The following is a 25,612-nucleotide window of genomic DNA, read 5'->3' on the forward strand; positions in this document are numbered from 1 at the left end:
GTTCAAAATAATATATGTACTGCAGTTGTAATATTGGTATGCATTAGTGAGTTTGTCTTTTCCAGTGAGATTTATATTTTATTATTTTTGGTTTATTTTGTCTTATTTTTAATATTGTTCATATACTTTTGAAGAATACACACACATGTAGGTATCCCATCAAGGTGGGGAGGGTTGAGGCATGGAGGAATGTGAATGAGACAAATATTTCAATTTTTTTTCTCCTGTGTCCATATTGGGGAAAGGGTAGGAGACCACTCCTTGCTATCAAACTACATCAGTAACTTGGGTGATGCCTTTTGATGATGCCTTAGACCACCCCAGTGGGTGGGAGGGAAAGAGTATTCAGAGGGTATTACTTGAGTGGTTTTGATAGTTCTGACATGTTGTCAGCTTCATTACACCAGAGATTGAAAAAATCTCTCCAAGGTCTGTTGGCTGACCATGTCCACCTTAGTGCATCCACAGACTCAGACACTTGCTGCAAAGTTTGGCCAGAAGAGTGGTCCAACCTGTTTTACTTTTCATCTTCTGATGAGGCACTTGCTGTCCTCTACTGGCCTAGATGAGCTGGCTGTTGTGTTCTTCATGTGCATCTGGGCATGCTGACCACTGGACAGGCATCAGCAACTGATGAGGCCCTGTCCCAAAACATATACTCCAAGGTCAGACCACGTATGTTGTGATTTTCCTTATGACTGGAGTTTGAGTCCTCCAAGTAGCCTTTCCAGGAGGTGACCTCAGACTCGACTCTTGAGGGGACCAGCCAGTGAGTGCAGGGTCAGGTTTGGTTCATCACCCACAGCAGTGGTACTTGCTGGTGGATGCAGCTGTCTTATCAGTTCCACCTCCAGCTCCATCTCTCACATGAAATGGTTAGTACTGTGGTGCAGTCTGCCACAGGTCTGGTCTTCATGCACATAAGCAGATATTATGGTCTAGTCAGGGTAACCCCCAATAACCACCACTGAGGCTTCCCCCAGACCCAGTTTTACATGTGCTGACATCTCATCTGGCTCTTGTGCACACTCATGGGTGCTGCAGCTTAGCTCAGCCTGACCCTCCCCAACCTTGGATCTTGCACATGCCAGAGGATGCTTTCACCTAGCCTGTCTGGTCCACATCAGTTCTGGCTCTGTGCATGCTAGTAGGTGTGGCAACTCAGCCCAGCCTGTCGCAGCCTGCCCTGCCCCCATACTGGCACGTCCCCAGTCTTAGCTCTCGTGCATACTAGTGGAAGCAAAACCAAAGCAAGAGAGTCCTCAATGTTCCCCTACCAGTCCTGTTTCCAATCCCAGGTCCTGTGTGCACCTGTAGGCCCTGTGGCTCAGTCTGAGATAGCCTGCCCCCAGGCTTGACATTCACCTGAAGGTGCTTACAGAGTGGTTCAGCCTGGGTCACCCCCAGTTCCAGCTATCACCAGTGAATACAACAGCCTAGCCCTGCCTGGCCCAAACCCCAGACCTGGCTTTCAAGGTACCTGGTGGATGCCACAGCCTAGCCCAGCTTGTCCCAGGTCTGTTCTGGCTCTCTTTAAGTGCTGGAGCCTAGTCCAATATGGCCTGCTTCCAAACTCAGCCTGCATGCATGCTGATGGGTTATGTAACCTTGCCCAGCCTAATCTCACAATCCTGGGTCTCACACTCATCAATGGAATCTGCAGCCTAGCAGGGGAATCTCCAAAGTTCTTTTTACCTCTTTCTCTTCTGCCATCCCTCCCTTCTGTCATCCTTCCTTCCCTCCCTCCTTTCTCCTTCCTTCGCTCTGTTTCTCTCTCCCTGTTTCTTTCTCCCTGCCTCTCTATCTCTCCTCCTCCCTTTATCTTTTTTTCCTTTTTGAGACAGGAATATCTTCCTTCCACTGGTCCACTCTCCAAATGACTGCAATTGCCACAGCCAGCCAATCAGGAGCAAGGAACCTTTTCAGGTTTCCTTTGTGGATGCAAAAGGGGGATACCAGTGCTTGCAGGCAGTGGATTAGCCAATGGAGCCATTGTACCAGCCCTTATTTTCCAGTTTTTTTTTAACTTATGAGTTAGATTTTTCACTAAGCCAGTTTTCTATTTACTTTACTGATTGCACATGCTATTTTAAGTTAATCAGAGAAGAAACTTTTTATGATTAGAGACCTTTTAAATCTAATGTAACTTGATTTATGATTTAAAAGATTTAATTTTGTTAAAAGCTTTGATTGAACTTTCTAAGATTTTATTCTGTAGTTGGTGCATTGTTTTATATACATTCTCTCATTCAGGGGCCAGTTGCAGTGGCTCAGTGGCTAGATCCTTGCCTTGCACATGCTGGGATCCCGTGTGGGTGCTGGTTCCTATGCTAATTGCTTCACATCCCATCTGCTCCCTGCTTGTGGCCTGGTACAGCAGTAGAGGATGGCCTAAAGTCTTGCAACCCTGTGACCTGTGTGGGAGACCAGAAAGAAGCTCCTGGCTCCTGGCTCAGATTGACACAGCTTTGGCCATTGTGGCCGCTTGGGGAGTGAGCCAGCAATGGAAGATCTTTCTGTCTTCCTCTCTGTCCCTCCTCCCTTCTGTATATCTGATTTTCCAATAAAAATAAATAAATTAAAAAAATCTTAACCATGAATATTCTCAGTAAATTTTACTTCTGCCAGCTTTGTAAAAATGATAACCATGTTTTAGTTTACTGCAAATATTTAAGACTAGAATGTCGAAATGTTGTTGGAGACACTGAAATAGTTTCCCTTGGGATAGTTAAAAGTAAGCTCCACAGAATGTTATTTTAATAACTTTTACAGCAAGACGGATGACTTGAATTCTGATTTTTAGTAGAATTAAAGAAGTGGAAGCCAAAAACACAGGTCTGTATCTCTTTTTAAAAATGATACAATCATTGTCATCCAGTTCTCCTTAGAGATAATAAAATATATAAAAATAGAACATTTACTAAGAAATACATTTCTATTTATAATGCCCAAATACAGCTTCTATGACCAGTTCTTAGGAACAGAGAGTCCTTCTTGTCTGGGATTTAGATGTTTACTATTTTCTGAAGAACATTCTTATGCTACTTAGACAACTGTTTTTTTGATAGGAAATTGGGTTTTCAAATTGTTACATCTGTTAGAAAATGTTCTTCACTTATTTGGCATAATTTTGTGTTCCATTTGGGTCATTTAAAAATAGAAAGAAGGTATTATTAATTGCAGTTGTTAAAAATTGTCAGTAGTATTTTCAAATTGATTTAAGACATTGATAAATGCTCATTTTGAAGATTGTAAATTATTTTTCTTTTTCTTTATTGACCTACGTAAGTTTAAATGTTTTACATCCTAATTCTGAGTAACCTTAGATTCTCAGAGACAAAAAAAGTACTTCTATGTTCCGTTTATTTTTAAAAATTTTGTCTGAAAATGTATTAGATCCATCTCTTTGCACTTTCCCATCCCTAAGGTGGTCAACTCAGATATCATATAAACTATTTAAAATAAAGCAGTGAAAGATATGTGGAAAACCTTGAATCTATTTTAGATTTTCAGTTACAAAATTAAACAAATTGTTGAACATCTATCACTGGTTTGTATTCTCACTAAACCTTCCAAGAAACAACTGATATGGTTTGTGTTCTCATGGAGTTAAGGTCCTATAGGGTTAAAACAAAAACAAACAAGAAAGGAAACATTTTTTAATAAAATGGATTCTATGAAGAAGGAAAAATGCAATGTTAGAGAACAATGAAAAACCCATTTTCAAATAAGGTGGTTGGGATAGGCACCCTAAAAAGGTGTCATGTAAGCCAACTTTGAGGGACTAGAGGGTACCAGCTATGTGTGTAAATGAGAGATGGAGAAGAATAAAACAGCTTGAGGAAACAGTTTGTACAGAAAATTTTGGCTGAAAGAACTTGGCATCATCAGGGAGTGAAAAGAGTTCTATATTGCTAGAATATATAATGGATGAAGTTGAAACTAGAATGGAATGATTGAAGCTGTACAAGTGGGGCCCAGATTGTACCAGTCTGGTAAGCTTAACAAGGAATTGGAATTTTGTTCAAAGTGCAGTGGGAAGCTAATAAAAGAGAGTGATGTGGTCTAATTTGTTCTGACAATTGTGCGAATCAGGCATGGAGTGAGAGGCGATTAGTAACCCAGGTGTAAAAATGATGGTGGCTTGATCTGGAATTGAAGCAATAGAGGAGGTGAAAAAATGGATCATTTTAAGATGTGGTTACAGGTAAAAATGACAAGACTCATTTAGAAATGCACATGAAATAGGGAGAAAGTAATTGATATCTGTATTTCTGGCTTGTCAGATTTTGTGAGTAAATAAAGATATTTACTTAAATATATGCTTACATTATTACTTAAAAAAAAGACTGATTTATTTTATTGCAAAGTCAGATATACACAGAGGAGGACTGATAGAGAGCAAGATCTTCCATTTGATAATTCACTCCCCAAGTGACTGGTATGGTTGGAGGTGAGCCGATCCAAAGCCAGGAGCCAGGAACTTCTTCCGGGTATCCCACACGGGTGCAGGGTCCCAAGGCTTTGGGCCATCCTTGACTGCTTTCCCAGGCCACAAGCAGGGAGCTGGATGGGAAGTGGAGTTGCTGGGATTAGAACCGGTGCCCATATGGGATCCTGGCGCATTCAAGATGAGGACCCTAGTAACTGGGCCACCACGCTGGACCCCACTATTACTTTTTTTTCTACAATATATAGTTTTAGAAGTCAAAGTATTTATGGCTAGAATATAAAGATTTAAAAACATCCCTGAAAATACTGAACAAATTAATAAAAGGAATTCATATTAATATTGTTAATGCCATATTAATGAAACATTTACTGACTAAAGGACATTATGTATGCTAGGCACTTACTAAATGCTTGATGTATTTTTCAGTGTGTCTCAAGATATTTCTGTTCTTTATCCCTTCTGAAGGTCTGAGTTTAGTATCATTCTTTAGCCTAAAAGAATTCTTTTAGCATTCTTTGCAAATCTACTCTAAGACTTTGTCTTTTTTATTGATTCAGTTGTGCACGTGGTGAGCTGTCCCTAGGCCTGCCTGGGCTCTGGGGACTGCTCCCTTCGGGGTAAGTACACCAAGGGGGAAGTCTCTGAGGCTGGGCTGGGGTGGGTCCGGGGGCCACCTGCCGCCCTCATTGAACGGTGGATGGGATTGGGGAGGGGCACGACCTTGGGCTTGGGGGTTTAAACTTCCTGCAGCCTCCCTGCTGCTGGTGGGTCTCAGGCCAGGCTGTCTCATGCTCGGATCATTGACGCCAGCTAGCACATGCATGTGGTGAGCTTTCCCCATGCCTGCCAGGGCTCCAGGGGAGTTTCCCAAGTTCCTCCACTTGACCCACTCCCAGACCCAGTTCTCATACATGCGAGTGGGTTTTAGCCCAGTGCCAGGCGTAGTCTGGCCTTTCATTTGGCCTTGTATGAGCTGGTGAACGTTGCAGCCTGGCCCACCCCATCCCTATTCAGAACGCACATTTGGGTGCTGCTGCCTTGAGCAGCTCAGACTGTTGTCGGTCAGTTCCTTTGACTGTGATTGATGGCAGGCTTCTTGGTCACACCTTGTTTAGTCCATCACCACCCCAACTCTTGAGCTAACCAGCGGGACTAGTATTTCTACAGGGTTTGGGCCACACATCCACCACAGAATATACCCCCGAAATATACTTTCCTGCTTGTGGCCTGGGAGAGCAGTCAAGGATGGCCCAAGGCCTTGGGACCCTGCACCCCTGTGGGAGACCCGATGAGGCTCCTGGCTTCAGATTGGCTCAGCTCTGGCTATTGCGGCTGCTTGGGGAGTGAATCATCAGATGGAAGATCTTTGTCTCTCTTCCTCTCTGTATATCTGACTTTGCAATTAAAAAAAATTAATGTTGCTAGAAGAAAACCCCAGTTCCTCCTACTATCTGTTCTTTCCTTTAGAAACAATATATTGTGTTTGTGTGTGTGTGTGTGTTAGTGCAACTTCCACTCAACTATTTTCTTGTAGTTGAATCTGACCTTGTGACTAGTTGTGGCCAGTGATATACGAGGAAATTTGTCTTTTCTGGGATTCTGATTATGTAGTTTGCACTCTTCATTTTGAAACATAATTTCTACTTAAAGCATGATTAACTGTCTGGATCTGTAAAGGTGTATTAAATTGAGAGAGAGAGAGAGAGAGATATCTGAAGAAACTGGATCTCTGAGAGTATAGTTCTGTTGTTATTACTGGGTCCTTTATTTCTAGGCTTCTTTTATAGAAAAATATCTTGTTAAGCTACCTCTATTTTAGATTTTCTGCATATGCAGCTGAACAGAATCTTAAACACCAAATATCTGTATAGATAAGTACCATTTTCTGAGATGGAGAATGGAGGGAAGAAAGTTTTGTAGGAATTAAGGAGATTTTGATCATGTTTCATTTTCTGTGTTGGTAGAAGTGCTCAATAAAGGGTATCAATCGCATTGAAAGCTCAATATTTTTATTTTTAAATCTTTTAGGGGAAAGCAGTGTTTAAGAGAGTGAAACTTAAAGGAAAGGAATTTTAGTAAAGGTCATTATCACCAGCTTTTTAACTTGCTTAGTCATTTGAACAACCTCTAATTATTTTTCTTCATTTTAAGATTTACTTTATTTCGGGCCTGGCGCGGTGGCGCAGTGATTAAGGTCCTCGCCTTGCACACCCAGGATCCCATATGGGCACCGGTTATAATCCCGGCAGCCCCGCTTCCCATCCAGCTCCCTGCCTGTGGCCTGGGAAAGCAGTCAAGGATGGCCCAAAGCCTTGGGACCCTGCACCCGCGTGGGAGACCCAGAAGAGGCTCCTGGCTTTGGATCGGCATAGCATCTAAACTCTAAAATCATTAAAAGCTGTTACTAAGAAATTTAGTAATTTAGTGTGTGACAGTCTTCCTGTTGAAGTATCAGGAGAGACTATTACGTTACAATGTTAGTGTATTTCTCTAGTATCTCCGTAGACATGATACTGAAGAAATTCCCCCTCCTGTGTCTGTCATTCTGCTGCTCTGCTACTTCTCGCTCTTCTTCATTGCAATATTATTGATTTCTCAGTATTCTATAATAAGCAGGTCTTTGTAATATTCAATTTGGTGTTAGTTAAATTTAAGTAGTTCATACAAAATATCATCATTAGGCAGTGATATTTTGTAATATATAAAATATCAGTATTCGACAATAACTTAGGAGTTCCTTGTCAGCAGATAAGTTACCAAGGTTTTGTTCATTTAAACTGCTGTAGTTTTCTTAAGAAGATAATTCATACGGAGAAAGTTAATTCGGCCTCCCAGATCATCAACCATAGTTTTATGCCCTCTAGTGGTAAATGTGCAGATTTGACATTCACATTTTCATGAGATTTATTTCAGGGGCTTCAGGGACTTGATAGGTGACAGACCAAGGCTCAGAGAAATTAGCAAATTGGTTTAAGGACACTAGTCAGACACAGAACTAAAACAAGCTCAGACCTCTTTTTATTGATTTGGTGGTTTGCTTGTAATTGAACAGCACAGACTGCTGCGTTTAGGAAGAACAGAGGTTTACTAAGCTCCTGGTTCTGGAGACCAGGAGCTGCCCGATTGGGGCCTGGGAGCTGATAAGGTCCTTCTTGCTGCAGAATAACATGGCTCAGCAATAAGAGGGCCAGAGAGTTCATTTTTGATAGCACATTCACTCCCACGATCACCCATTAATCCATGAATGGTTTAACCTGTGCTGACGGAGTGTGCCTTCCCTACCTAATTACCTCCCAGTGATCCTACTCATTGCTGGATTGGGGACTGAAGTTTCCAATACATGAACTTTTTTGGTATACATTTAAGCTATTGCAGTGCATATCCTCAAAGACTATTAGATCAGTTTGAAGATGCCAGTTGTAGGGAGATGTTTGTATTTTCAGTTAAATCCATTACAATCAATGATGATTTTTTAAAAATGTAATGTTGTTTGAGAAAACAGACCCTTTCACTTGCAAGAGTGACTAGCATATTAAGGGAAATGTGTACCTTATATACATGTGAGAAGATATAGCAGTTGTCTTCAACTAGAAGATGACTAACGGGAGAGGAAGTTGAGTTTGTTTTCACCTTTTAAGAATAACAAATAATCAATAGTTTCTGGGTATACTCCTACATGATCCGGTTTCTTCTAGCAAAATGGGAAGATCAGGAGAGGATCTGAGTGCTAGATGTACACATATCAGTTCAGCTTGTATCTAGATTATGTTCTGTGTTGAAAGAAAGGTCTGATTGTCCTCACCCATTCCCACTGCCACAGTATGTCAATCAAAGGCTGTAGTTCAGACAAATGATAAGCTTCAAAGATATAGTTTTTAAAAAATTTTTTGGTACAGCTCAATAGACTCTGGAATTTTTTCCTTCCCCCCTCCCAAGTATCCTCCATCCCACTGGTTTTTTTCCCATATTATTACAAAATATAGTGCTTTATAAACAGTCACAGGTCCATCATCCATTGTGTCCTTCATTTGTAATAATTCTGCTTGATTTTGTTTCAATGTTGCTATTTCCAGTGAGTGTTCCTTGAACTCCTGTATGTGCTTCTGGTTGTTGCTAAGAAGCTTTATAACAATTTTTTTTTTAACGTTCTTTATTCTTTATCCCCCATTTCCTTGATGTATTCTTCAGTTAACTCTGAGGTTGACAAAGGCTTTTGCTCCTTTGCAGGGGAGTCTTCAGTAATATTCATAGTACCTCTGTGTCTTCTTTTGCTCTTGGTCATTGTACTTCTGGTTAGCAGATTGTTCTTCTTAAGGTAGGTTTCTAAGCTGTGTAACCCACAGGTCTATAGTTTGATTTTGCTGATTGCATTTGGTACCCAGTTCTTTGGAGTCACTTGTACCACTGCCTGCAGTGAGTTTCAGGTTTAGGCTCTTGTGTTAGGCTTCCACCATGGTCTCCGTAGCCCTGTTCCTGGCCCACCACTCTCCACCTCCCATGATCCTGTGGTGTGGCCACACCATTTGTTGCTTGCATAACCTTTCTTCCACTTCTGGTTCGAGCAGTTCCCAGGATTAGGGAGACACCAGGTGTCCTAAATAAGTGAGTTGTTGGTGGTGTTGATTTGCTGGAACATGCTGGCCATTAGGTCTGAGGGCCTAATGTTCTCTTGACTAAGAAATGGAATAGCACCTACCAAAACCAAGGGCAAATGTGGAGAACATCCCAGTAAAATGGCAGGACCAAATTACCGCCAATCCATATTAACCCTGAATGTAAATGGTTTAAACTCGTCAATCAAATGTCATTGATTAGTGGACTGAATGAAAGAACAAAACCCATCTATCTGTTGCCTATAGGAGACACTTGTCACCAACAAAGATCAGCGGAAACTAGGTATCATGGATTTTGATGTTTCTGGTTTTATTTTCATTTCTTCAGAAGTTTTTTTTCCTCATATTAAATTCTCCACAGACTTATAGGTCATACAGTAGCATTATTTTCTTTAAGAAGGTTCTTGATTTTCTTTTTCATGTCTTCAGCAACACATTAGTCATTCAGCAGCATAACTTCACAGCATCGTAAATTTTCTATTTTTCTTTGTTGTTGATTTTGTATTGTGGTTTCTTATTTAAGGGTATGTATAGTAAGTGTGAAATGGAGACTATCCTATCCAAATGTGAGGATACAATGTAGTATACATTTCTACTTCCAGATCAAAGATAGACTACCAATGAAACTGTTAAATAGATCTTGACAATAGGATGCTGGACTCTCTTCCACTGTCCATGGCCACAATATCAGGATAGACTTAAATAGCAGAATGAGGAACTTATTGTAATTATATAGGGGAAATCAGTGTGTGGGAGGAGGGAATTTATGAAGGCGTAAGGGAAATTCCAGAGCCTATGGAAGTATGTCATAAAATAATAAGAACATGAAAAAAATGTTCAAAGCACTCAGCATAGGCAGAAATGAAGATGAATTTTTTGAAACTATTTGAGGTTACTGCAACTATACTCTTGGAATTATGTAAATTAAATGATTCTGACACTCAAAAAATGTGTTAAGACTCAGGTAGAATGGTAATACATTTATCCTGTACAGCTATAAGAAGGGGGATTGTGACTGATTGGTAGATATTGTAACAAGGTAACTTTTCCCTCTTTTTCTTTCTTTCTGGTGAAGTCAGATACCTATTAATGTCATAAACATAACCAGTTGTTTTAATCTGCTTTGTAATTTTAAAAGATTTATTTATGTGAAAGGCCAAGTTATGGAGAGAGGGAGAGATGGACATAGATATTCCACCTGCTGTTTTGCTTTTCACATGGCTACAACAGATGGGCCAGGGTAAAACCATGAGCCAGCAACTTCAACTGTACATGCTGCCATGTGGGGACAGGGACCAAAACACTTAGGCCATCTGCTGTTGCTCTATTGGGCCATTATTAGGGAACTGGATCGCAAGTGGAACAGCTGGGACAGGAACCAGCATGCATATTGGGCGGTGATGTCATAGGTGGCACAACATAGGGTCCCCTTGTAGTCTTAATCTATAAACTGAGTGACTGGATTGCTGTCTCAACATTCTAGAGGCTGGAAGATCTGATTAAGATGGCAGTAAGGTTGACTTCTCCATGGAGGATTCTGGGGGAGAGTCAGTTCCACGCCTATGTCCTACCTTTTGTGGTTCCTGGCAGCCCTTGTCATTTCTTGATTTGGAATTGCATCACTCCAGTTTCTGTTTTCATCTTCACATGGCTGTTCCCTTGTATATTTATTTTGTCTCTGTTTCAGAGAATACCAGTTGTTAGATTAAGACCCAGTCTAATTGACTATGATGTAATCTTAACTAATTATACTTGCAAAAGACATTGTTTCCGATAAGTCTTCATTCTTAGGATTTGAGTGGACATGGATATTTGGGGTAAAATATTCCTACTCCCCCTCCTTTTTCTGCTCTCCCCTGTTCTAATTACTAAACCAAAAGCATGTCCCTTGGATAATTTTGAAATAAACTATTCTTCAGTAATTTTGAATTAAGAAAAAGCTACAAATATGGTACATTTTCTTCCACTGTTTCCTGTAGTGGTGCTATCTTATAATAATTTGTGAAAACTGAGAAACATTATTCCACTACTTTAGTGGACTAAAATTTATTTGTATTATTATTATTTTTTGTCTCTTTAGTACATTATCCGATTCAAGATTGTATTATTTGCAGCCCCATGTTTCCTTGAGTTACCTATAATTTCGTTTCTTTGTTGACTTGGATAGTTTTGAAGAGTGCTGGTCATGCATGTTGTAAAATGTCCCTCAATTTGAGTTTGATGTTTTCTGGTGATTATATTGGGATCATGATTTTGGGGGCATGATTATTCCAGAGGTGATACTTTCTTTTTATGGTGTCATAGTAGAGGGTGCCCTGCATATGCATGATGTCGGTGGTGATCAGTTAGTAAGGTGGTGTCTGTTAGGTTTTTCTACTCTAGTTATTTTTTTTCCCTTTCTGTGTGTTATCATCTACACATGAATCATTAAGTGTAATCCATTCTCAGGGGGAGTGAAACAAGTTCACCTCCTGGGAGGTGATGTGATATCCTGAAAGATTTATTCTTCTCCAAATATCTCTTCAGTCAATAATTTATTAGTGAAGATTTATTTGTATTTATTTTGTACTCACTGTAATGTGACATTTCTATAGTTAGCTAAACTGTTTAATTTTGGCTATTAGGAACAATTTCAGATTGGCTTTTTTAACTTGTTCCTTCTTTTTTTTTTAAAGTTTTATTTATTTGAAAAACAATCATAGATAAGAAGCACACACACACACACACACAGATTTTAGAGATTCACTATCCACTGGTTCACACCTCAAACAGCTATAATAGCCAGGGCTGGCTGGGTCAGGCCCAAGAGAGGAGCCAGGAATTGCAAAATACTTGAAGCATCCTCCACTGCTTTCCTAAACACATCAAAAGGGAGCTTGACTGGAAGAGGAGCAGTTGGGACACAAATCAGACTCTGCTATGGAAGGCTGGTGTAGCTGCAGGTGGCTTAACCCTCTGCACCATGACATGAACCTCAGTAGCTTCTCCTTTTTGAGCAATTTTTAATTTTGTTATTGTAAGATGTTCCAGGCTCTTTCTGTATGGATCCTACCTACCCCAGGCCTAGATTATTTCTTCAAAGTTTTTGTTCAACTTTTTTCTCCTCTTAAAAAACTTTTAGAAACATTTTTATTTGAAAGGCAGATTTATAGAAATAAGGAGAGACAGTGAGAGATCTTCCACCTGCTGATTTACTCCTCAAATGGCCACAGTGGCCAGAGCTGAGCCAATATAAAGCCAGGAGCCAGGAGCCACGAGCTGCTTCCAGGTCTCCCACATGGGTGCAGGGGACCAAGGACTTGAGCTATCCTCTGCTATTTTCCCAGGCTATTAGCAAGGTGCTGGATCATATGTGATATTCTGACCACATGACACAAGGGATAAGGGCACCTATGACCAACCCAGCATCTTCCTATGACTAGGCCCCAGCTGGGATTTTGTCACTTTTATGAAGGGTGCCCTGAGGGAGCGACTCTGCCCAGGCCCCTGCAGCGACCTGGATCACAAACTGCACCCATATGGAATGCCAATGCTGCAGGCGAATGATTAGCTCACTGTGCAATCTCGCTGACACCATCCCCATTTTTTTACACTTGATCTTAGCCAAAAGGCTGAGAAGTGATCCTCCCCATTTTATTAAAGACTTGTATTTAGAAACCAAAATCTGAGAATTGGACTGTTTGATTAAGTTTTTAAGAAATGGACATGTAATCTTCCACCTGCAAGCATCAGTATTCCATATGGGTAGTAATTCATGTCTCAGCTGCTCCACTTCTCATCCAGCTCCCTGCTTATGGACTGGGAAAGCAGAGGAGGATCACCCAAGGCCTTGGGACCAGACAACCATTTGGGTGACTAGGAAGAACCTACAGGTTCCTCCTGGCTTTCGATCAGCTCAGCTCTGACCTTGCAGCCATTTGAGGAATGAACCAGCGGATGAAGAATTTTTATCTCTGGGTGTTTGCTGGGATCCCTTATGGGTACTGGTTCATATTCCAGCTGCTCCACTTCCCATCTAGCTCCCTGCTTGTGGCCTGGGAAAACAGAGGATGTCCAAAGCCTTGAGACCCTGCACCTGTATGTGAGACCCAGAAGAAACTCCTATCTCCTCACTTTGGATCAGCCCAGCTCTGGCCATTATGGCCGTTTGGGGAGTAAACCAGTGAACATAAGATCTTTCTCTCTGTCTCTCCTTCTCTCTGTAAATCTACCTTTATAATAAAACAAAAAAGTCTTAGAAAAAAAAAAGAGCCATGAACTGGCACTGTGGCATAACAGGTGAAGCCATTGCCTTGTAGTTTTGACATTCCATATGGGTGCTGGTTTGTCTGTTAGCTGGTCCTCTTCTAATCCAGCTCTCTGCCAATACACCTGGGAAGATGGCCTATGTACCTGTGCCCCTGTACTCACTTGAGAGACCTGGCCATTGTGATTATTTGGGGAGTTACCCAGTAGTGGACAATATTTCTTTTTCTTTCTACCTTACCCTGTCTGTAACTATGGTTACAGCTCTGGTCGTTGTATCATTTGCGGATTGACCCAGCATGTGAAAGATGTCCCTTTCACTGTCTCTCCCTATCTCTATACATCTGCCTTTCAAATACAAATCTTTTCTCCTCTTTAAAAAAAGTTTCTCAAAAAAATTTTTTTAAAGATTTTTTTTTTTATTGGAAAGGCGGATATACAGAGAGGAGAGACAGAGAGGAAGATCTTCCATCCAACGATTCACTCCCCAAGTGAGCGCAAAGGCCGATGCTATGCCGATCTGAAGCCAGGAGCCTCTTCTGGGTCTCCCACGCGGGTGCAGGGTCCCAAAGCTTTGGGCTGTCCTCAACTGCTTTCCCGGGCCACAGGCAGGGAGCTGGAAGGGAAGCGGGGCTGCTGGGACTAGAACTGGCGCCCATATAGGATCCCGGGCGTGCAAGGCGAGGACCTTAACCACTTGTGCCACTGCGCTGGGCCCAAGTTTCTCAAAATTTTTAAAAAATAGGGTAAACAAATATATTTTTTGGATAAATAATCCGTTCTAGGCCTGGGTTAGGATCTATGCAGATGGTGAGACTATTTTCTAATGTGATTGTACCATTTTATGTTCCTGGTTGCAATGTGTGAGAGTTCTAGTCTCTCTACATTCTCTCTATTATTTGATATGATCAGTATTTTTAACATTTTAGAAATTCTAATAGGTATGTAGCAATATCTTGTTGTGGTTTCAATCTGTGTTACCGGTGATTTATGATGTTAAACATTTTTAAATGTACTTGTTAACCATCTCACATCATCTTTGGTAAAGTAAAGTATCTGTTCAGATTCTGCCCTTCTCCCCCTTTTGGAAATTTGGTTGTTTTCACGTTGTTGGGTTATAAATTCTTTGTTCTGGATACAATTTTTAAAGTTAGGTATACTTGTTACTTGTAAGGTGAAGTTTAGTACTTATATTACTTTGTAGTTTGTATTAAATTATTGTGTGTTTTTAGAAAACTTATTAAATTTTAACTTGGGTTATTGAAATTACATTCCTTATTAAGTCCCAGGGCAGTACTCTCATGACATGGTTGAGTCTGTAGATTTCTGGCCTCTGTCTACTTTTCTTGGCTTTTCCTATGTGTCAGTGTTTTGATACGCTGTAGGATAAGGGTTGCCTATTATATCATCATTGTTTAGAGGGTGAATATTTTTATGTTCTTTCATGCTTGGTAATGGTAACATAATTTATTCAAGTATTCCTTTAAAAATAAGTAGTAGTATAATAGCTTCAGTTATTTTTATAACTAATTGTTTTTGATTTTATTAACAGGGTCAGGCGAAGGTCTGGGGAAAATAATTCAGAGATTCCCACAGAAGGACTGGGATGACACTCCTTTTCCACAGGGAATTGAATTGGTAAGTTGGCTTTTTATCATTTCACTTTTTGAATGATATTTTTCGTTTTATATTCCTGTTCACATATTTTCTATGAAATAAATATGTTTAAATGTACTGTTACTAAAAATAATTCTGTCACTGGTAGATCCCCAATAATAATAATAACCTTTAGATATATTGTTTGTGAAATGTCTATAGTGCTGTTCTTTTTCCCATTTAAACTTTTCTCTACTGTTGTAGATGAAATTGGTTATCTTTACATTCTTTGAAGCAGGAAATTTCCTCTTATTCCTTATTGAGAATATTCACCTGTTAACTTCAGTGGTGGTTTACTGCTGAACAAATATTTATTGGATTTTTTTTCTGAAATTTTCCTGGTTATTTTAATGGAGGCAAAACAAAGCAAAAACACAAGAAAATAAAAAGTTTGTTAATGGTGACTAGTCTGGGATTTTGTCTTGAAGTCACAGATCCAAATTTTTTTGTTTTTGGCCACTGAATCTAAATTATTTTATAAAAGTACATTTCAACTCCCCCTCCTCTTCTGTCAGCCATTTTTAAGGAATTTAATGACTGAGCATAATTTGTGGTGACTGGGACATTCAATCTGATGACAGGTCCATAGTGGTGAAAATAAGGGTCAGTTCAAATGATCCAGAAAGTATTTGGCAATATAACTGTGAAGTTTGGTTCTTGCAACATGCTGGAATTAGTATATGTGTGTGTTTATGAAAGCCATTTGGCATAGTAAGAGTTAAGAGTGAAGATCCTGGAGCAGACAATTGGTTTAAAATTTCAGACAATTTCAGACAATTGGTTTAAAATTTATATAATACAACTTTTGACAGGTTCCTAAGTACTTTGAGCAGCAGAGACCTCATCTATAAAATCAGGGTAATGGCAATATGAATTTTATAAGGTTGCTCTAAAAATAAATTGGAAAAATACTCATAAAATGTTTAAAACAATGTCTTCTCTGATTGTTTATTTTTTTTTTATTAATTACATTGCATTATGTGCCACAGTTTTATAGGTACTGGGATTCTCCCCACCCCTCCCCAAACCCTCCCCCCATGGTGGATTCCTCTACCTTGTTGCATTACCACAGTTCAAGTTCAGTTGAGATTCTTTCATTGCAAGCATATACCAAGCATAGAGTCCAGCATCTTATTGTCCAGATAAGTTGAATGGCTTCTTGGGGAGAACATCTCTGGTCTGAAGGTAGAGCCGGCAGAGTATCATCCTGATCAATTAAAAGCCCCAACATAACATCAGCCACAATTTATAACGTTATGGAATTAATTGACATAGTATTGAGTAACCAATATGTTAAGAAGAAGAAAAAAATGCAAGTTTTTAACTACATCCTGTGACTTCTTCATTGACATTTCAGTTTTAGTTTATATACAACTGGGTTCTATACACCTTAAAAAGGTTATAGATTATTATTCAGCTGTTTCGTGTCTATTTTCATTATAGCAGTTAGCATTTTGTAGTGTTGAAGCATAATTTTGCTGAACCTGGCTGTTGTCTAGACTGGCTTATAACTCTAACAAGACATATGTCAACAGTTTAGGTGCAGAACAGTTTTAGGAGGGGTGTGCAGAGAAATTGTCAGTACCCTAGTGAGGAGTAACTAATCTTTGTATCCCACCTATTAAGGTATAAGTGAATCCACACTGACCGTTTCCTGTCTGATTCTAAGCTTTCCTTGTTGTTCTCTATCTATTCTAGATTGTTTGTTTGTTTGTTTGTTTGTTTGTTTTGAGGGGTTTCTGGAGCGATCCTGATGGTCATTGCTAGAGAGGGTGGGGACCCAAAGTTGGAACCAAGCAAGGACCAGAGAAAGCTACCTTCCCTAGTCCCGAAGGAACTTTACTGTTCTGTTTCTGCGGACCACTCAGAGCTCCTGGCTGTTGTTCCATTTGTTTATTAATATTGCTGTTGTTGTATTGGTTTACATCTTTGAGCCTATCTCTGCTCCAGAGGAAGAATTGTTCATTCTTTTAGCATGGATTAAAAGTATCTATAAGAAATTAAACTGACATTGAAAGTTTTACATGTTCCCAGCTTATTTGATGAGGGTCAAAGTTCTGCTTCATCCTGGATAAAGGATATGTTGCTAAGTGCTTATTTGGCATTCAAAATGGGGAAGGATGTGAGGATCCAAGGAAAAGTGGCATTTGGAGAGTCTCTTACATTGCTTTTTCTTCTCCCTCATGTTTGCACATTATCAGTGATTGCTCTTACGAATGAGTGGGTGGGCATTTGCACTAAGATTTAAGCTTTACTATAATATCTGTTTTAGTGATGACTGAGAATGAAATTTTGATACTACATTGAAACTTTTTCTGAGTCCTTATTTCCCTTTACACTGACATGTGGTGAGCGATAAACTACATAATCTGATGATATTAATAGATCACCTTCATGGTTTTCAAGAAAAGATATTATGGAGGAAAAAATATTCATTGGCTTGGCTATATAGATAGGGATAAAAAGGGATGGTTTTTGTGTTTTGAAAACATAAAGGGAGTAGATTGCTATGTTATTGATATTTCTTTAGTTACAAGGGATGTATACATACATACACACATACATACATATGTATTTTCTTTGATGGACACTGCTATGTTTGAGTGATGTTGGTGTCTCTTCAATAATAGGTGGAGTCATATATTGTTGGATTAGTGAGGTGCAGGTGCTAAAAGATGCCATATTTTTCCACATGACTGCTTAGCTGAATCTCAAAATAACTTCCAGATGTTTGGGGGACTAGATTAATATTTAAATAATATTTGATTGTGATAAAATGTTCTTTAAAAATTTTCCATAATAATTCTGATTTTACTATCTATTGTGCTTTATCACATACAGAATAAAGTTGTTCAGAGTCCATATTTAAAGACTTATTTATTGTTCTTAGAAAGGCAGATAAAAGGACATATATTCAAAGATCTTCTATATGCTGGTTCACTCCCCAAGTGGCTGCAACAGCCAGAGCTGAGCTGATCTGAAGCTAGGAGCCAGGAGCCAGGAACCCTCTCTGGGTCTCCCATTTGTGTGGGTGCTGGGTCCCAAGGCTTTGGACCTTCCTCCTCTGCTTTCCCAGGTCACAAGCAAGGAGCTGGATGGGAAGTGGAGCAACTGGGCCATGAATTCGTGCCCATATGGGTTGCTAGCACTTGCGGTGGAGGATTAGCCAGTTGAGCCATTGAGCCAGTTCCTCAAAGTCCATTTTTTTTTAAAAGATTTATTTTTATTTTTTTTTTATTGGAAAGGCGGATATACAGAGAGGAGAGACAGAGAGGAAGATCTTCCGTCTGATGATTCACTCCCCAAGTGTGCGCAACGGCCGATACTATGCCGATCCAAAGCCAGGAACCTCTTCCGGGTCTCCCACGTGGGTGCAGGTTCCCAAAGCTTTGGGCCGTCCTCGACTGCTTTCCCAGGCCACTGGCAGGGAGCTGGAAGGGAAGCAGTGCTGCTGGGATTATAACCGGCGCCCATATGGGATCCCGGGTGTGCAAGGCGAGGACCTTAACCACTTGCGCCACCACGCCGGGCCCCTCAAAGTCCATTTTAAAGCAGAATAAATTACTGTTAATTTTTGTTGGTTTTTTAAAAATTATTTTCTTGTACTATTCTTACATGCATTAGAAATGTGAGAATATTCCATATGTAAATGATAATAACTTGATTGTGAAATACTTTGTAACCTTGGATGAGTCCAGTAACTTAAAAATCAGAGAGAGACATAACAAAATTATAATCTGGGGTAGTATTTAGCCTGCTGGTTAGGATGTGGTGTTCCATAATTGAAGTGTTCAGGTTTGATTCTATGCTGATTCCTGGCTGTAGCTCCTGCTACACATAGCTCCCTGCTAATGTGGACCCTGCAAGGCAGCAGTTATGCCTCAAGTACATAGGTTCCTATAACCCATGCAGGCAACCTGACTCAGTTCCTGGCTTCTGGCTTCTGGTTTCAGCCTGACCCAACCACTTTCTGCCTATCTTTATCTGCCTTTCAAATAAATATATGTTTTTATGTTAAATAATTACCTAAGATTATTTTTTTGAGTTTTAATTGAAGATGTTTTTACTCAGCCCCTAAGTGTCCTGTGGATTAATGGCCATTATCCAATGATTTACAGGAAAAAAATTTAACTCTCTCCAAGGTAATGGAATGATTTTGAACATATTACAGTGTTAATATTAACAGTTATATAGAATTGATAGACTGCGATGAACTTATATGAGTTATTTACTGATGTATGTAATAATATAATAATGCATATTTATGAATTAATTAAGGGCTCAGTTAATAATATGATATTGAAATTATTTTTTGTTGCTTTTGCTCCCTAAGAACAAATATTTGATATGTTGAAATTCCAAACAAGAAATGACTGTGTCCAGCCCAAGAGTAAACTTTAGGACTTGTGGAAAATAATTTAAATAGACATTCACTGATAGATCAGGCCTCAGATTTAATCTAGATGCTGCACAACTTTTCTTTTCCTGCTTTTGCATAAATTGCCTTTACATAAAGTTGTTGGATGAAGGAGCCATTTTCAGAGGTGGACTAGAGTTTGGTATAAAGGATGTGGGGAAAGAAAACTTGATTTTGTTGATTATCAAGGCTGAAAGCATAAAGTTTCTTTACATAAAAAAATTGAACAACAGTGAACTTTACTTTGGATGCATTTTTTAAAATAAAAATATGAAAGTAAGCTGAACCAAACGTAATGACTGCTTTTGCAGTTCTGGGATATTTATATCTTTTTCTTGTGCTTTTTAGGTATACATGGAAACCACAAACAATCTTATAAATAAAGTTGGAGCTAATTTTAGTGACAGTGTTTCAAAGAAAAGTAAAGAATTATTTTTGCAGAGACATTCTATGCTTAACAATCCATTTCTGATTATGGAAATAAATGTTTTCATTGGCTAGTCATCAGCAAAATTGCATTATTTTGGCACTAACTTCTTTTTAGAATGTGTTGTCTCAGAAGTGAATAATTCAGAAAACATGCCACAGTCTTCACTAGGGATTTTTTGCACTGAGATGTTTGTAAGATTGTTCAATTGTCTTGGAAGACTATAGTACTGTAATAAATGTGTCTAGAAAAAGGAAGAAACATTCATTTAGAATTTCCAGAGTAAGGTTATTGGGGAATTGTTATATGCAAGTGATTTTAACTTTCTTCAGTGTAGACCTAGTCTTGTGGAAATGTGGATTGAGGAGAAGAGGCATAAAATCTTGTACATTATGCAGGTTAACATGGAGGAAGTAGCTTCAGTGTGGAATGCTATTGGTGGCCTAAGAGGTATAACAATTTTGTTAACAATGCAAAGAATACCACACATGGAATAGCAATCATCTATCTCACTTAAGTAAAAATACTTTTTGGTCAGGGAACTGAGTATGAAAAGTATAGAAAAATAGTTCTGATTGCTGCAGAATATTCATGAGAGATGAATGATATAGGTAGTGGACATTTTGGGTAAAAGATAAAGAGCTCCCATAGACTTTAAGAGACTGAAGTTATAAAAGAATGGTAAAAATATGAGAGACTGAAGTTATAGAAGAATAATAAAAACACAAGTTCCTGCATGTGGGCGTAAAAGAGCTACCTGTATAAGTAATTATTTAGAATAAAGATAGGTGGATAATGTGTTACTCAGAGACTTGAAAAATAGGTGAGGACAGCTTTTTGAAAATGATAAAACATGGGGGATAGGAAGGGTAACATGTAAAGTCTCCTGGCTGACATGGGGTGCTGGGTGGTAGATCCATTTTCAGAGGTGGACCTGAGTTTGGTATAAAGGATGTGGGGAAGAGAAACTTGCTTTTGTTGATTATCAAGGTTGAAAACTGAAGAATACTGCTGTAAAATATGAGTGAGTGGCTTTGAAACCACGTGGTACCAAAAGGATTTTGAAAGTTATAGTCAGAACAAAGCAAGTAGTTATAAATGAAGGTTAAGCTGGAAGACAGTGGTTTGAGCTCACATTTTTGTTTCACATTCCTTTGAAGTAGTAAAACCACATGTCAGGAAACCCAGTGAAGTCTACAGTGCATTTGAAGTAGCAAATTCTTTCAACATAGAGATTAGTTCATGTTAGTGGTAAGCTTCCCATTCTTCAAACTCACTAAAGTGGTTGTTCTGTTCACTAGAATTCCAATTAACTTTGAATCCTAGCTTTACCAGTGCATTCGTATCCTTGGTTCTGCTAGAGAATCTCTCCTGTACAGTCAGCTCCTTCAGTTCTGCTCTCAGAACCACAGTTAGCCAGGCTTGCTTGTCACATTGGTGTTCTGCTATATCCTGTGATTTGGAGACATACAGAATTAACTGGGGAAGGTATAGAACTGTGAGTAGACCTGATCCACACTACAATCATGTTGTTTGCGAGTAGTCTGACCCTAGTTAGCTGCATAGTAGCAGAGTTCTGCTCATTTCTCATGTCATTGTTGCTGAGCCCCCCATAAGATATTCTGTGCTTCTTAAGTTCCAGTTGTTTTCTCAACTCTGATTTTTATTGATCTCATCTCCATTGTAGCTAGACTGTTAGGTTAACATTTTTCCCTTGATTTTTATCACTATTAGCTGCTCTCATATTTGTTCTTCATTAGAAAACTTATCAAGTGATCCTTTGATATTCTTGTTTCTTTACGAAACTAGTGTGGCATAGTGGAAAGAATATGGGGTCTGGATATAAAAACCTCAAATTTAATTTGACCTTGATATCAAGATGGCTACTGATAATACCTTTCTTATGAAGTTTTATCAGTTGGCTATCAACATTATAGTATTATGACTTTTTATTGTCTCTTATGTCACACTCTTATCTCACCCACTGCTTAGTGGGTTGCTTTATTCTGAAGTGTGTTTTATGCCTTTTCCATTCCAAAATCACAAAGTTGAAATTTATTTTTTCTGAATTGGTTAAGGAAATACTAGTCACTGTAATAGGTAAACTGGAAAGTCTCAGTGGGATCTGGCATGGTAGCCTAGTGGTTTGCACACAGCGGGATCCCAAATGGGTGCCAGTTAGTGTCCTAGTGGCCCTGCTTCGCATCTGACTCCCTACTTGTGGTCTGGGAAAGTAGTCGAGGACGGCCCAAAGCCTTGGGACCCTGTACCCATGTGGGAGACCTGGAAAAAGTTCCTGGCTTCAGATTGGCTCAGGTCCAGCAATTGCGGCCACTTCCTCTCTGTCTCCTCCTCTCAGAATGGCTCATTTTCCAATAAAAATAAATTTTTTTTCCCTTAAAGAAAGTTTCAGTGGTTTAACATTTTGTAAGTGTCTTTTTTTCTTACTTTAGTGATGGATGGAAATGAAATTTGCCACAATCAGAATATCGTCCTCAGGGCATTCTTGGACAGGAGCATTCAGCTGGTGGAGTGTAAGAGAAGACACAAGGACAGGAGATAGGGTTCTTGGGAGATATACTTGGAGGCAGTGTGTATCACGTGGTCACCGTCCACTGCAACAGAAAGTTAGCAAATAAAGCCCACATATTTGCTTAGAAGAGTAAAACAAATTAGTGAACAGATAGATTACCCGCACCACAGATCTTACTAAACCCAACAATTGATTCCTTTTTTCCCCCAATAAAGTTATTAGGGGAAAAATATACTCCCCCCTTTCACTGATTCACTCCCCTAAAGGTTTACTGAAATTTGGAACCAGGAATTGAATCCAAGTCTTTCAAGGGGGGCAGGGATCCAGTTACCTGAGCCGTCTTGACTGCCTCCTAGGGTCTGCATTAGCAGGAAGTGAGAATATTGGACTCAGGAAATCCAGTGTGAGACTAGAGTTCTCAAACAGGAGTTTCAACTACCAGCCGTAACTAGCTTGCCCCCTTTTCCTATATTCATTCTCTTTGTTCACTTTATTTTATCCCATTACTTTGTGAAATAGTAAAAAAAAAAAAAAAAAAGTTTGGCTTTCATGCCTAGTTTCTCATTCAGAGCTTCTAAAACAGAATTATTAGCTGGATGCTAATAAGATGATTTGGGGTGAAGGGATATATTCTACAATGGAGGTTGGTCACCAGAGGAAGTAACCATTTGAGTGAAGGATGGGGCTTTCTTGGACCACTTGTGAGGAAATAGGACCCGCCCAATGATCTCATCAGTCTGTAGGAACCCTGAAAGCTCAGGGTTCACAGATTTCCAGTCAGTGAGCTCTATGATGTCCTGTGAAGGTGACGTACAGAGAGAGGTGTGAAAAACCCAGTACCTGACTTCTGTGAATTATTCTAGAAAATTATCAAGCCTGAGGTGGAGTATCACAGGAACTCCCAAATTGGCAGTCAGCTGAGCAGAAGTTTGGTGGCTTAGGCATTTCTTTGTGGCTGGTATCCAAAGTGGGGCAGTCTTGTGTAGGACTATGCCGTGTGCATCCTGTGCTTACTCTGCGCAGTTAGTATCAGCATTGAACTGTGTTGTGATATACTTATTTGGAATCAGAACTGGTTGATATTGTAAAAATCTTACATTTAGAGTCAGTAACAACAACAATAACAAAAAGGCTCTTAACTCATGCTATTTATTTTCTTCATTTCTCATAGCATGCGAGAAAATTAACATGAATGGGATTAAATGAATCCAGTTAATTCATTAACTTGAGTAAATGTAAAAGCTAAAATTATAAAACTTTTGAAGGAAAACTTACAACATTTTCATAATCTTTAGGTAAGCCACAGTTATTTTTAGATAGGATACCCAAACATTTGAAAAATGGTATAGTCTCCAAAATATGGACAGATAGCAAGAATCCCCATTTTGTTTTACTAGATTTTCTTGGATTTATAGAATCTCTGGATGCTTCTGTATTTTGCTACTTTTAACAAGGAGGAAAAGGACACTGGGAGAAATCAAGCCCATGAGTCACTCTAATACAAGTTCAGTCAGGAACATATGCCAGTTTTCCCAGGTGATATTTATTCTGCTAGATTTTTCCCCTGCATGTCAGAATTTTGAGTGTATTCAAATTTGTATCATGAATTTTAGATTGTAGTTTTGATTGGTCTAGAAAGTAAGTAATTACAGATATTGGAAACATTGTATGTGGAAGACTGTGATGTGGTGGACAGGATACTGTGCTTTACAATCTGATATATCTAAGAGAAAGAACAGAGTGGCAAGGGAGAGAGCAAGAAAGAGAGAGAGCATCTTTTATCTGTTGATTTTTGGCTCAGATACCTGCAGTGATGGGCCTGAGTCAAGCTAAAGTTTGGAGCCCAGAACTTAAATCATGTCTCCCAATGGTGGCAGCTACTTGGGCCATCACCTGCCTCCCAGGGTAACACTTTAGCAAGAAGCTGGAATTGGAGTCAGACCAGGAACTTGAAGCGAGACACATCTTAACTATTGTGGCGAATATGCCCCTGAAATCATTTTATAACTACCTGTCTGACTTTTCATTCTTTGTCTGATAAAGTCCTTTGGTGATCCAGCTGTCCCTTTACTGTATAGGATATGTTCACATTGTTCTTTGAAGATTCATGTAAAACTTTCCACTATTGATATTACTATACGTACTCATCTTTTAACTTGTCAGAATTTAAGACACCTTTAAGCTAGTCAGAATAACTTGCAAATGTGTCAATTTAAAAAAATGGAGTATTTGGTGGCCTCTAGTGGTACTTCTGTGTCTATAAAATTATTTCATATTAACAATTTACAAAATACAGGAGTAATAGTTACTAAGTTGAGAAAATAAAAATATGTGTTTATTGGAAAGAAATGTTTTAGCCTTTGAAAATGATAAGCTTATTAATTATAAATTAATCAGTGTTGTGACTGTGTTGATTGGTATAGAATATTAGTCATTTTTTTCAAGGAATGCCTTGATAATGTACGCATATGTCTTATTAAAGTATTTCTTTGTAGTTTGTACTTAATGTTAAGCAGTGGTTTACTAATGCATTTACTGAGATGTATCCATGAGGAAGGATATGTCTTCTTAAACATAGTAAGAGCCGTCCCGGCGCGGTGGCACAAGTGGTTAAGGTCCTAGCCTTGCATGCCCGGGATCCCATATGGGCGCCGGTTCTATCCCGGCAGCCCTGCTTCCTTTCCAGCTCCCTGCCTGTGGCCCCGGAGAGCAGTTGAGGACGGCCCAAGGCTTTGGAAGCCTGCTCCCGTGTGGGATACTCAAAAGAAGTCCTGGATCCTGGCTTTGGATGGGCATAGCATCGGCCGTTGCGCTCACTTGGGGAGTGAATTATTGGATGGAAGATCTTCCTCTCTGTCTCTCCTCTGTATATCCACCTTTCCAATAAAACATAATAAAAATAAATCTTTAAAAAAAAACATAATAAGAGCCAAAAATTTGGACAACATATCATATATTAATCTTAACTTGGTAAAATTTCTCTCTTTTTAAAAAGAAAGATTTTTTTTTTTAAATTTGAAAAAACTGAAGAAAGAGAGGGAGAGATGGAGAGAGAGAATGAGAGAGGGGGCGGGAGAGAGAATGAGCGTTTCCACTTGCTGGTTAACTCTCCTATTTGGCTCCAATGACCAGCACTGGACCAGGCCAAGACCAAGAGCCAGGAACGTCTTGTCAAGTCTCTGACGTGGCTGGCAGGATGTTATGCTGCTTTTCCAAGGCCATTAGCAGGGAGCTAGATTGGAAGTGGAACAATCACGACATTAAGCAG

The 25,612-nt window shown here is 39.4% G+C and overlaps 1 protein-coding gene across 3 annotated transcripts in view; it reads left to right on the top strand.

Annotated features, from left to right (window-relative positions):
- Positions 1 to 25,612, top strand: part of SBF2 (SET binding factor 2) — a 382,316-nt gene that overhangs the window by 40,215 nt on the left and 316,489 nt on the right. For all 3 annotated transcript variants that reach the window (XM_040989139.1, XM_040989140.1, XM_040989142.1), the window contains exon 2: positions 14,864 to 14,949. In XM_040989139.1, the coding sequence (XP_040845073.1) occupies positions 14,864 to 14,949 (86 nt within the window). The remainder of the gene's footprint in view (positions 1 to 14,863; positions 14,950 to 25,612) is intronic.

The sequence above is a fragment of the Ochotona curzoniae genome, unplaced genomic scaffold, assembly GCF_017591425.1.
Source record: "Ochotona curzoniae isolate NIBS_2020 unplaced genomic scaffold, NIBS_Ocur_1.0 contig_517, whole genome shotgun sequence".
NCBI classification, from domain to species: Eukaryota; Metazoa; Chordata; class Mammalia; order Lagomorpha; family Ochotonidae; genus Ochotona; species Ochotona curzoniae.